At 42.0% G+C, this 13,610-nt stretch overlaps 1 protein-coding gene across 1 annotated transcript in view; it reads left to right on the top strand.

Annotated features, from left to right (window-relative positions):
- Positions 1-13,610, top strand: part of cacna2d2a (calcium channel, voltage-dependent, alpha 2/delta subunit 2a) — a gene marked incomplete at both ends in the record, with an annotated part of 211,852 nt that overhangs the window by 137,390 nt on the left and 60,852 nt on the right. The window contains one exon of the mRNA XM_083892588.1: positions 47-185. Within this exon, the coding sequence (XP_083748714.1) occupies positions 47-185 (139 nt within the window). The remainder of the gene's footprint in view (positions 1-46; positions 186-13,610) is intronic.

The raw sequence follows: 13,610 nt of genomic DNA, 5'->3' as shown, positions 1-13,610 counted from the left end.
CACTCGTTTATATTCGTATATTAACTCAGATGTGTTGTGTGTGCAGACAGAGGACGGAGAAGAGGAGACTCTACTGGAGAGCACGTCCTCTCTGGCGCTGGAGTTTGTGGACGATCCCAATTTCAAGAACAAGGTCAACTACTCTTCCAGTGCCGTCCAGATTCCCACAGACATTTACAAAGGCTGTAAGTACACAAGAAAGCTTTTTCCTTATCGTTGTGAGCGAGTGTGTCGACATAGGTTAATGGAAATTACACTGTTAATGTGTTGCATTTGATGAAATGAGCCATTGTCGCCCCCTGTAATGGTTCTAATTTATGCAACGAGGAGCAGTCGGGTCCTGAAGGCTAGTGAAGAAACAGCAACCTCTTTAGTTACAGTAAAGCCATGTAACACATATATACATAGGGCCAATTCCAATTCCTATCTTAACCCTCAGGCTCAAACCTTAATCTTAACTGGCCCTCAAAACCAAGTGTTGAGGGTTATTTTGTTACTTAGAAACTCCGGTTTAAAGTCATGAAAGGGACTGCGGCGGGGAGTCGTGACGAAGCTATTTTTAAACACTGTTAAAACAATGTTTTGATAATAAGTAGCAGTGCATCCGCCGTTCCAGAGGGGGGCGCTGCGCTTCTGAGAACAGATGTGCTGGATAGTACTGGCCAATCACAAGACTCTGTCTTCTGGGGGTGAAAGTTCACTCTGAAATCTCGCAGCAGAAAAACACTGTCAGAAAAGAGGATTTCTATCGGCTCGTTTACAGAAACTAGGAGGTTTTTGACCATAAAAACAAGTTAATATATGTAAGTAGACCTCCATAACTAACATTTATGTGCAACAGGACCACTCTATGTCACCTTTAAATACAGATACGTCTTCAGACTGTAGGGGGCAGAATAATGTGAAAGCTGCGTCCAGTCTGTCAACTCCAAAGAAGAAGAAGAAGAACACATTTACGTCATGATTAGATAGATAGATAGATAGATAGATAGATAGATAGATAGATAGATAGATAGATAGATAGATAGATAGATAGATAGATAGATAGATAGATAGATACTTTATTCATCTCACAGAGAAATTTACATTACATTATTACATGTATTATAAGTTATTAGGTTGTCAGTTAGTTATAAGATGATACTCATACAAATATTCAGCTGACAGTTACCACACACCACGACTTGTTGAAAAGTAAACCATAGCAAACGATCACTTGTCCGCACCGGCCGACTATTGACAAAAGATCGTAAAATAAAAATAATGTTACGCAACAATGACGTCAGTAATCCATAAAATGGGCCTAAACTAAGATAATACAATGGTTTTCATCATTTTTATATCTCTATTAACAAAGAAAATACTTGATTTGTAGCGTACTCGTTTCGCTGCTTTCGGCGCCATCTTTTTTCTGTCAAAACACGCAATGCATTCTGGGTAGCCCTTGCTCCCAAGGGTGGTCTCGGAAAATCTCAATATTGAGGGCGATACAGCCCTTAAACTCGCCCCTCAACTTAATTTTTCTGAGAATGGGGACAGAACTTGCACTAGAGGCAGCGCGCATTTTTGAGGTTGAGGGTTTAGCAAGGAATTGGAATTCACCCAAAGTCATTCCAACTGAAAAAGAAGTCTTTTATCAAATTTCAAATTGATATAATTGGGATCAATCAATCATCCACTTCCCTCGCCCTTAACCCAACAAAAGATGAGATATGAATTCAGTAAACACAAACCATGAAATAACATGACATAACACATTATTGAAGCGTGATCTAAAAATAGTTTTATTTGGTGACAGACCACAGCAGAGAAGGTGAATGGATTCTCTAATACATTTGCTGACCTCTCCAGTGTTTTAACTTGAGCTCTCCCTATTTTTTCATATCAGCCTGGATTTTAACACACTAACAGTGATTTTTAGATGACAGCAGCTCACTCACACCAGATCTATACAGTAGTTTTCTTCTTTTTTTGGTTGTGAACCCGTCCTGCCTCGCATCGCTCTGCCCTGTGGACGTAACACCCTCCAAAGTCCACAGCTGCCAAATGAACAAAGAGGAACACATGCACCTTTGGGAACTCTTGATTTTGCTTGTCATGTTCCCTCTGTTACCCACCTCTCACCTTGCGGACACTCTCCGTCTGTCTCTTTTTTAAAGACTCAAAAGCCAGAGATTGTGCTGACAGACAGCCATTTTCACAGTGCTTTTTTTCTTTTCTTTTTTCTTCTTCTTCTTTTTGTCATTGTCAAAGCTTTATGCCTCCTTCGCTGAAGAAGAGGCATTGTGTGACACCTGTGTCGGATATATGCGCCCTCCAGCTGTGTCTCCAAGACAAGTCATGTCTGAAGTAGGCACCCTTGGTTCAGGGAAAATGTCAAAGGGCAAAGCTCGACGCACAACAGAGCAATCAGGCCGGCGCATTGTTCTGGGCCAGCTCTGGTTCTCTTGTCTGAAGATTTTGACTCAGAGAATAAAGGCGTCTTGATTGAGCCTGGCGGAGACGCGATGAATAGACTTGTACAGTGTATGGGATTTGTTTACTATTGATGTAAACAGTTGTCAGTTGCAGATTCTTTGACTAAATGTAAAATAACTCCTGAAGAGGCTTTTCTACCAAAACAAACGTCCAAAGCACAAATGTAAAAATGTGTGCTGGGCACGTTAACGGCGGCTAACAGTGGCTAACAGCATCAACGTTAACGCACATTCAAGGGACACTGTGTAGTATTTATGGGTTTATATGACCCAAAATCCACTTTTTTATACATATTATGTGCTCCTGCATTGTCTAGTCGCTGTATAATAGTTTTTGTTTCATTTTCGTAGTGTTTCAAAAAGTCATGTAAAATAACATGGTCGTGGGCCGTGGTTGCATAGCCACTGTTAGCAGCGAGATGCCATGTTTCTACGGGAGCCTGTAAGGACAAACGCGAGAGAACAAATCAAGCGTCTCTTTACTTGTAGCTGAAGTCCCGCCTCCTCTCTCTCCGCTTCGTCTGCTACGGCCGCGGTAGCTCCGCCCTCTCCCTCGCCTCACGAACCTCATCTGCTGACACGGAGAAAGACGACGAGGACGACATTTGACCGGCTGAGGACACCGTAGCGCTCAGGGAAGGGAGGGGGTGAGCAGAGGAGCAGTTCTTTGTTGTAAATTTCAGCCTCTCCTCTAGATGGCACTATAAACTACTTACTTCACCTTTAAGGCATGGCACGTTTCCATGACGTCTGAGCGGAAAAAAGACGCGCGTGACTTCATGTTTATGTGCTGAGGCACTGGAGTCCAGGCACCGTTTACCAGTTAGCTCCGTTAGCGGCATTAGCTCCTTTAAGCGTTGTGAGCGCGCCTACAGTCGAACTGGAGCGGACTGTTTATTAAAACGAAAAGAGCAGCGCTGACAAATAACCAGCGTACATGTGTGCTGCGTATGTGTGCCTCTGTTTTTAAAGTTTAGCGTTACTTTAGAGACTCATTTTAACAATTGGGAGTTGCGTAAACATGACATCCAACGTGTCATTGTCCCGTCAGTCATCGTGGGAACACGCCATGCATTAATGTGTGTCAACGCTGACGCCGCAAACCGCCGTTAAAGGTGCATTACTCAGGAATAATGTTCATATAACAAACTGAACTCACCAACAACAACAGTACAGACAAAATATTTGCATTAAAAAAAGTATTTTGCAGACTGCAAATCGTGTTAATGTTTTGAAAGCATGTGGCGCCACCTACCGCCGTCTACCAATCATTGCAGTCAGTAGAGTCTCCGCTGCCGAGAAACTACCGGTTGCCAGTTACATCAGAAAACAAAACCTAAAAGACCTCGGTATTTTGAATTTGAATGTAGTAACCGTTTTTGGCCACATTCTTACATATGGCGCCTTTAACGCGCCCTGCGCTAACAAAAGTTAATAAAGTTAGCTACAAAAATTCCTTGAGATGTCACCTGAGTCATCTTCAGTAGCTGTAGGTCACTGGACTTGCTTGCGTTGAGTTAGAGCCAGAACTGAAGAAGCCTTTTGGATGAGAGGTGCAACATCTCAGTTAAGTCCAGTCGCCCACAGCTAGCTACTGAAGATGACTATGAACCTCGATGATTGAGAACCTCCATCTACTCATCACTTGACTCAGTTTGCTGGGTCAGAATCCTATCTATAAATTGAGGGAAATTTGAAGCTTCATTAATCACTTTAAGCATGCCTGAATCTAATCGATACGTTTTTGTTCAATAACCTGCAGATGACACTCAATCCACTATTGTCGTGGATCGTGCAATGCTAATGCTAAATCAGTGGAGCACTTTTTAACCAATTCATCTCGCAGGAATTTTACATGAAATCCATATCGCAGGAGTCGCAGCCATCGAGGGCAGTGAAATGATGAAAGCGAACTGTCACCCGTGCGTCGTGTTCTACTCGGGTTCCGCCGCGGAGAGCCCGCAGGTTGCCTCGGAGAGGTGATGTCTGAGGAAACTGATGTGGGTGTATCGTTGTCCTCTGGGTCTGGAGAGGTCTGGATCTACAGTTTATCTGTGGGTTTGGTATTAGCAGGAGGGAAGTAGTTTGAGTGGGTAGACTGAGTGAGCGCTCTTCCCTCAAGGGGGGGGGGGGGGGGGGAGGCGAAGGAAAAGAAAAGGGGAGTGCGGTCCGAATTACAGCATCATGTTCAACAATTATAGTGAAATTCTCAAGTGTTCATTAGTGGTTATGCTTTATGTAGTTGCGGTTGCTCTCTTTGATTCGTACACGTTGGTAATGCACTGAATAAACTGACTGTTTTGTGGAAAATGGCAGTTTTAAATTGTCACTTACATGGAAATGGCTGTGCTTGGAGTTGAACTGAGATAGATGCAGAGAGAGAGAGAGAGAAACAAGGGATGAGAGGGGGCAGAAGGAGAAGAAACACTTTAATAATAGCAACCATTTGGAGCAAAAATATATATATATATATATATATATATTGTTTTTTTTATTGTGATCTTTTCAGCAGCTAAATGAGGCGGCGTATCCATCCTGGTTTGATTTGTCTGCCAGGCCCCATGTCCATTTATTGAGATTGAGAGTGTTCCCTGAGCGCAGTAATGAACCATTTTATGATTCATTATCCCGCTGCTGATTCCTGCCGCCAAGTCTGCAAACTTTCTAATTAGCTTAGGTCAAACATTCATACAGTTTCCTTCTAATTATCACTGCTTATTATTGAGTGGACATCGCAAAAACACAGGCACGGGGGGGAATAAATGGATGATGTCCGTGGAGAAACCGCTTGTATTCCACCGCTGGATGTTACTGATATCGCCAAGACGAGGGAGTGCTTTAAATTAAATCTAAGATAACAGGAGAAAGAAACTAATTATTCTTTGGAGACTGTTTTATAAAGGTATTCAATCTAAAACTAAGCCAGATTGGGTTATTGGGTCATTTCTTCAGTTGCCTGTACATTGTGATATGTTGGAAATATAGAAGAACCCCTTTTTTTTAAAAAAGGAACTACTTATTGTCTGTAGTGTGCACATAGTGTATGCCTACATTAGTATTTGTATGGGAATAATCAGCCTCTGTTCACAGCGTGGTGCGGAGGAAACCACCCGTGAATGTGGGTAGTCCTTTCACTAAATGTGAAGTTTAAATCCGCTGCATGCAGCGCTGCTTCCAGCAGCCTAACGTCATGTTGTCACTTTGCTATTGTAGTCGGGCACAGTGGAAAAACTTGGTTATCGCAAATGAATGGCGAGGACTGGCTTACTCTGTGTGTGTGTGTGCAGATGAAAGAGCAGAGCTCCAAAAAATGATTTGCCTGGAGTGATTATCCCACCCCTCCCTCCACACCAACTCACACACACACACATACAAACTCACCAAAACCATCATATCGCCCTTCCCTTGTATTTGCCCGTCCAGTCGTCCGAGCCACTGCTTCTTTCAAGCTTTATCAGACTTTACTTTACGTGTTCCCAAGCATACGAGTTCTGTAGTTTGTCCCTTGTTTTCCTGCCAGTCTCTCGTTTTCAGTTTGGTTATTTTTGCCACAAACAGCTTCCTGATATACAGAACTGTTCAAAAGTTTGGGGCCACTCAGAAATCTCCTAATTTTTGAAGGAAAAACACTTTTTATTTTTTTCAATGAATATAACATTAAATGAATCATAAATACACTCTATACATTGTTAATGTTGTAAACGACTATTCTAGCTGCAAACGTCTGGTTTTTAATGGAATATGTACATAGGTGTATAGAGGCCCATTTCCAGTGTTCTAATGGTACATTGTGTTTGCTAATCGCGTTAGAAGGCTATTGGATGATTAGAAAACACTTGTGCACTGATGTTAGCACAGCTGATAGTTTTGCTGGTTCTTTGACGAAAGGGCAAAATTATTATTTTTGAAAAAAAGTCATTATTTCTAATATTGTCTATTCATTTTGCAACTCTATTGATGAATAAAAGTGTGACTTTTAATGGAAAACACAAAAAATACAAATAGCATAGGTGACCCCAAACTTTTGAACTGCAGTGTATATTTTAAAGGTGCCATATGTAAGAATGTGGCCAAAAAACAGTTACTACATTCAAATTCAAAATACCGAGGTCTTTTAAGGTCTTTAAGTTTCGTTTTCTGACATAACTGGCAATCCGTGGTTGCTCGACACCTGAGACTCTACCGACTGCAATGATTGGTAGACGGCGGTAGGTGGCGCCACATGCCAAAACATGATTTCAAAACGTGAACATGATTTGCAGTCTGCAAAATATTTTTTTTAATGCAAATATTTTGTCTGTACTGTTGTTGTTGGTGAGTTCAGTTTGTTATATGAACATTATTCCTGAGTCTCTGTGACGTATTAGGAGGATTTTATGATTTATTACATAATGCACCTTTAACAAAATGAAATACAACAAAAACCCAAGCAGTAATTAAAATTAGGCATTAAAAAAAATGAACAATTCATAGTGCAATCCACATGTTAAGAGCATTCTATCATTCGTGAGACTTTAATTAACGGTAAGTGACATTAAAAATCATAACTGTATCAGTGCTCGAAGCAGCAGAAAGCGTTGTACTCCCTGCCCTTTGAGTGTCTGGTCTTTAGCTCGGTCCCTTCTGTGAAGCTCCAGGCAAAAGTGCAACAGATCCAGCAGATAGAGCGTGAGCACAGTGTTGAGTCAGATTTGAAAAGAAACGATTAAAAAGGGGGGAAGAGATTTGCCTTAGCAGGGTTTAATTTGACTCAAACTGCTTCTGATGTCTCTCGTCTCTTTTTTTTATATATATATAATTGATGCAGAGTGATGTCTGCACGCCTGGTTCGGGATGGGGTGGTGGAGGAGGAGGAGGAGGAGGAGGAGGGGGGACAAAGACGACATTTGATAGATGACTCAGGTCGGTTCACAAAAGGGAAAAACGTTGCGAGTGAGAGGGAAAAAGAGCCATGCTTTGTTAGGCATATTATACGCTGCGGCCCACAATGAGTGACTGATCCCATTTTCCTGCACATTATCTATTATAACACGTGACATCAGTCGTCTGGAAAGTTGGACACTGTGAAGATTTGGTTCGGCAAAAATCAACAGTAGGAAATATTCCCCGGGGTTATTTTCTGTAGTTCGATGGTGGGAACTGATTCTCTTTACATCTTTCCTTCCTCTCTGCTCATCATCACCCATCCGACCCACAGCTCTGTGCGCTGCAACTATCATTTACCTGCTCACTAATCGTAACCGTCAGCACGGCACAACTCTACTTCACTCACCACTGGCCTCACAAATTGCGTTTCACGTGTTTGTTATTTACTGCTCTTCTTTGATTAGAAAAATAATTTGGAGTAACGCTGGCGGTGTGGTTAAATCTGTCCGAAACATATTATTCTGTATATATTAATAATCACCACTTCACAGCGATAGACACACACACACACACACACACACAAGCTGTCTGCGTTTGCGCTTCTGCAAAACTCAGGTATCTTCGACAACAAAATGTGTTTCACTGTGAAACTGTTTGATTCCCCCTCACGTGGTTTTTTTAATTAGAATTTGTTAAAGCAGCTTTGCTAAGAAATGCTTTCTGAAATACACTGGAAGGAACACAAGTTCAGTCACAGTCCGTTTCACAGAGCTATGTAAACAAAAACTAAACCAAAAAAATCTCAGAAAAAGGGCTTTGTTTTAGCTCGTCTTTGTGGACGCGTGTGAGCTGCTGCCAGTTTGTGTTGCTGTCGTTTTTCCTCTGCAGGATGAAAGGTTTAAGGTTGAGGTTTCTTTAACACTCAGCCAGGCCAGAAAGAAGAAGCCCTGAAGGATGAGGAACGACGAATCAACAGGGAGGAACCGGGGGGGGGGGGGGGGCGCATAGATGTCAAAGAATTGGTCGCTAAGAATGTAGTAAGAGTAATCGCCGATGCAGAAATGCACATCCGTGATGATTTCAAACTGTGCAGTAACATAGTGTTTTTAGCGTCGCTTCAGCCATCCATTATCTGTTACGCCGTATCCTTTGAGGATCGTAGGAGGAGCTGGAGCCAATTCCAGGCAGACACTGAGCGAGATCCAGGATAAAGGTCTCCAGCCAAACGTTCACATTCACAGCTACGTCGCACACTAACCCTAGCCTAACCCCAGTCTTTGCACATAGGGAGGATTAAAAAAATGCTGCATCGTGACGTCACCCTTAACCCATTAAGGCAGGGGTTCTCAAAGTTGTGATACCTGAGGGCCAATTTAGGAACCCAACATTGGACTGAGGGCCGCCAAAGGAAAAAAACACCAGAAAGAAATCCCATTTGTAATCATTTTAATGACCAGATTGCAGTTTTAGCGTTAAGTAATATAAGCGTTAATATTAAGTAATTTAAGCATTAATATAATAAAGCTTTTTATAATTTACTGGGTAATTTTCCAGTATTTTGGCCATTGTTCTTACCTTCTAATTACAGGTTAATACCAAGTAACACATTTCTGTTACCATATATTTACTGGGTAAATAGCTAGTAATTGGGGGCTGTAGCTACCTGCTTATTACCAGCTTATAACCCAATAATACACTAAAATTCACCATATAGAAACCAGGTAAATACCCAGTATTTTTGTTTACACTTATTGGTCTGCATCCAGTAATGTCCAATAAACATTTAACAAGCTTAGTAGCTCCTGGATTAAAACTATCAACTGTAATTCATTGCGGGGCCGCCAGAAATGTTTCTGCGGGCCGCCATTGGCCCCCGGGCCACACTTTGAGAACCAATGCATTAAGGCCTGAAGCGCCTGGAAAAAATGCCTCTAAAACCTGAGCTTCAATGTCTACTAAATGGCTGATTTCTCAGCCTCTGTAGCAGATTTAGGAACACAATTCAAAAAGCATTTGAGAGCTTACACCTGTGGCATTCCTGTGAAATTAGTGATTGATCAGAAATAGTTTATTGATATATAAAAAATGTAAAATTAAAGTGAATAACTATTTTCAATTAAAAGTCAGTAAGAAAATAAAGTAATATCAACTTGTGTCAGTGCCCTGATTTAGTCCTGATGGGATCTGCAGGTAAATCCACTGTCACCCCCTGGTGCTCGGTTGTAAACGCTCCGTCGATGACGGTGGTATTTATCGCCATTATCGCCAACCTCGTCGTCTCAAACATAATTATGTCTTAACCATAAATCCCGGTCGATTTGTTTAGCACGTTCTAAGTTATCAGCGATGACGTCATCGAAGACGAAACTCCTCAAAATCACTGCCCTCAGAAATCTCTCCGCTGTCAAAGTCCTCCATGTTTGTGCGAAGTAATTTCAAAACAATGTCGCGAGGAACCCTCATACCCCCCGAAAATTGACGTATCCGCTCTCCCGGCGTCAATGGTAGAAACGCGGCAATGCTTTCCCGGCGTCAATGGGATAAAGCCCAATTTATACTTCTGCGTAAAGTGCTCTGCGTAGGCTACGCAGAGTCCTCTGCGACGACGCAGAGCCTGTCGAAGAGCCTCTGCGTCGTCTCCGGGTGCACGGAATATTTTTTAAGTGTCCGTCACTCCGTCAAGGGACAACGGAGACGGCAAGAGCTGCGATTGGTCCTCAGGACAGGCCGAGCTAAGCTGCTCTGTGCCGGCTCACAGTGAGCACCGAGCGTCCACAGAGGGCGGAGCTGATCACCGCCGACTTCGTCGCTGCCGAACTATAAATACGTCATATCTTAACACACACAGCACATGTTTAGACTCTAAATGGCCAATTTCTCACCTCAAATTATCTTAAAACTGCGTTCCGGGACACAGAAAAGTGACAAACGGCCACTGTTTCAACAACAACAGTCTTTCTCCCTCGGACGCCATTGCTCACAGTAGCCAAAAGCACAACAACCTTGCGTAGCGACCCCTACTGATCGGGCGGGAAATTGCAGCGCCTATCCGTCACCACGACGCAGAAGTATAAAGGCTCGAGTGGTCTACGTGGTGACGCAGTCGGAGAAGTATAATGTGGCCTTTAGAAGCAATTTTGAATCGTACCATGTCGATGTTCTGAGGTGTCACCTGCAACACGGCTCCTATTGGCAGATACCAGCAGTCGATCACACCGGTGTCCAGTCATACGTGCTTGTACTTTGTCATCTATTTTCCTCTAAATGGGAACATAAGTTTAACAAAACTTACATCGTGTGCCGTGGATTCCTCAGGATAAGGTTTTATTTACAAGATCGTGGTGAGACCTGAGTAGGAAGCAGAGCTGGAGGTAGCAGAGATGAAGATGTCGAGGTTCTCTTTGGGAGTGACGAGGACGGATAGGACCGGGAATGAGTTAATCAGAGGAACGGCACACGGAGATGAGGTCAGAGAGGCCAGAATGAGATGGTTTGGTCGTGTACAGAGGAGGGATAGTGAATATATTGGTAGAAGGATGCTGGGGGAAGACCAAAGAGAAGACGTGTGGATGTAGTGAAAGAGGACATGAAGTTAGTTGCCGTGAGAGGAGGATACAGAGAACAGGGTTAGATGGAGGAAGTTGAGAATTGGGCACATTCTTTTGTAACCAGTGGAGTAGCCCCCTGGTGGCTATTCAATATAATCTCACTTCCTGATTGACTTCACTAGGCAAACTGGAGTTTTTTATATATATATATATGGTCTATGTCTGGAAGTAAAAAATCCTTTGAGGAAGATTAAAGGGGGGGGAAAAAAGTTTTTTAATCAAATCCTCTGCATGGATGAATAGTACAAGGGTGAGTGAGAACACCTGTATTTGTAATTAGGGTGAACTGACCTTTTTAGTAGAAAGACCAATGGTTTCTTTGCAAACTCAATTATATTTGCAAAAAAGATCACGATAACCTTCTATTTCAGATCTGACTTTTGAAGAATGTGCTCAGTGGAGAACATAAAAAAAAAAGCTCTTCATGTCCCCTACAGTACGTCAAAGTAAGCAGACTGCACTGGTACCACATAGTCACTCCGTTGGTTGTGATTCTTCAAAGGGCCTCAACCAAAAGCTCCATTACCATTATGAGTTTGTCATGAGAAACCAGCCTTATTTCTGCTCCGTGCATCTACAGTGGATTATTACGGGGTTTAAAGCACAGATTGGTTCGGACGGCGTCTTATCACAAGTATATCAGTGTGAATAATGTGTGGATGAAGGGTTGTGTGTGTGGGGGGGGTTGCGTGGGTCGTATGATAAAGGAGGTGTTGGTGGAACGGAGTTGAGGAATGATCTCGCGCAGAGATGCTCCATAAATCCCGTTCACAGTTGTGTCCCTACTCGGTGTGCAGTCTTGCTCCGTAAAGGGGGCAAATCCAAGGGTGTTCTAAATGTCAGGGGAGCAGCACGCTGATGAATTACCTTTTAAAGATATCACAGAGCGGCGCATTTCATGTGAAAGATGAGCCCAACGCAGCGCTCGGTGGCTCTGTCTGCCCCGTGGACATATCCCCGTTCCCCCCCCCCCCCCACTCCCACCCCAGGGGAAATTTGTCTTTTTATCAACTGTCTTTGCCAAGTCACAGCATATCCTAACGGAATAAATCAAAAAGAATTAGTTTGCTGCGTTGTCTTATCTGCGATGTGATTCTTTTTTCTTTTTTTTTTTACCCTTTGCAGAGATTATACCTGCTGATGTGTTTCCCTGTGTTTGCTGTGTTAGTGGCTCACATATGACATATGGTTTAGTTTAAGCTGGCAGCATAACCACACACACACACACACACACACACACACACACACACACACACACACACACACACACACACACACACACATTCTTGTACTTGCTGCATACTGAGGACCGGGTAAAAGAGCTGACAAAGTGAGGACCAGCATTTCCACTCATTAAATCAACACAATTACAAATATCTACTTATATATAAAATTTGACCCAAAATGTTTGGTCCGAAATTTGAAAAAAAAAATTGACCCAATATTTGACAAAAACGTCATACTATACTGTCATCCAAAATCTGAAAAAAAATTGGACCTCACATTTTTGGTCCAAAATTTGAAAAAAAAAATGTAAATGCAAAATTTTTGGTCCAAAATTTGAAAAAAAAATTTAAATGCAAAATTTTTGGTCCAAAATTTGAAAAAAAAAATTGGAGCCAAAATGTTTTGTCCAAAATTTGAAAAAAAAATTGACGCAAAATGTTTGGTCCAAAATTTGAAAAAAAAATTGAACCCAAAATGTTTGGTCCAAAATTTGAAAAAAAAATTGACAAAAAAATTGATGCAAAATTTTTGGTCCAAAATTTGAAAAAAAAAATTGGACCCAAAATGTTTGGTCAAAATTTGAAAAAAAAATTGACGCACAATTTTTGGTCCAAAATTTACAAAAAAAAATTGACCCACAATGTTTGGTCCAAAATTTGAAAAAAATTGGACCCACAATGATTGGTCCAAAATTTGACAAAAAAAGTCATACTATATACTATGTCGTCCAAAATTTGAATTTTTTTTTTTTTTGACAAACAAAGTGAGGACTGACCAAAATGTCCTCACTCCGTAAAAATGTCAGCCTCAGTATGCCACAAGAACACACACACACACACACACACACACACACACACACACACACACACACACACACACACACACACACACACACACACACACACACTGTTGTCTGTATTCATAAACCATACATAAGAAGAGGACGTAGTTTACCGCTTGCAAAACAAATTCCCGTTTTTGAAACCTTGAGTTTGTTTTTGCGATGTCAGATTTTGTGCACGTATTGGACATTGATATTAGCTGTCAATCAATCACACCGCTGTCCACTCTGTGTCATCTATCCATCTTCTACCACTTTATCCTCCACATGAGGGTCGTCTGGGGGGGGGGGGGGGTTGTGCTAATCTCAGCTGACATAGGGTGATAGACGGGATACACCCTGGACAGTTGGCCAGTCCATCACAGGGACACATGGAGACAAACACACACCACGGTCAATTTAGAGCTTTTTTTTTATGCTGTATTTTCTACTTCCAAAATCATAACATAATGTGCCATTAGGGTAAAGAAGACCTGAAATCATTTAATTTATCATTCCATTAAGACCAATCACCCCCTGGTGGCTATTATACAATACATTCACGCCAATTGGCGCACAGGGCAGCGACAAAGTCTCTCCACTTCTATCTGT

The sequence above is a fragment of the Microchirus variegatus genome (genome assembly GCF_963457635.1).
Source record: "Microchirus variegatus genome assembly, chromosome: 7".
Classification (NCBI taxonomy): domain Eukaryota; kingdom Metazoa; phylum Chordata; class Actinopteri; order Pleuronectiformes; family Soleidae; genus Microchirus; species Microchirus variegatus.
The sequence above is the reverse complement of the archived record's forward strand: the minus strand, read 5'-3'. Positions and strand labels throughout refer to the sequence as shown.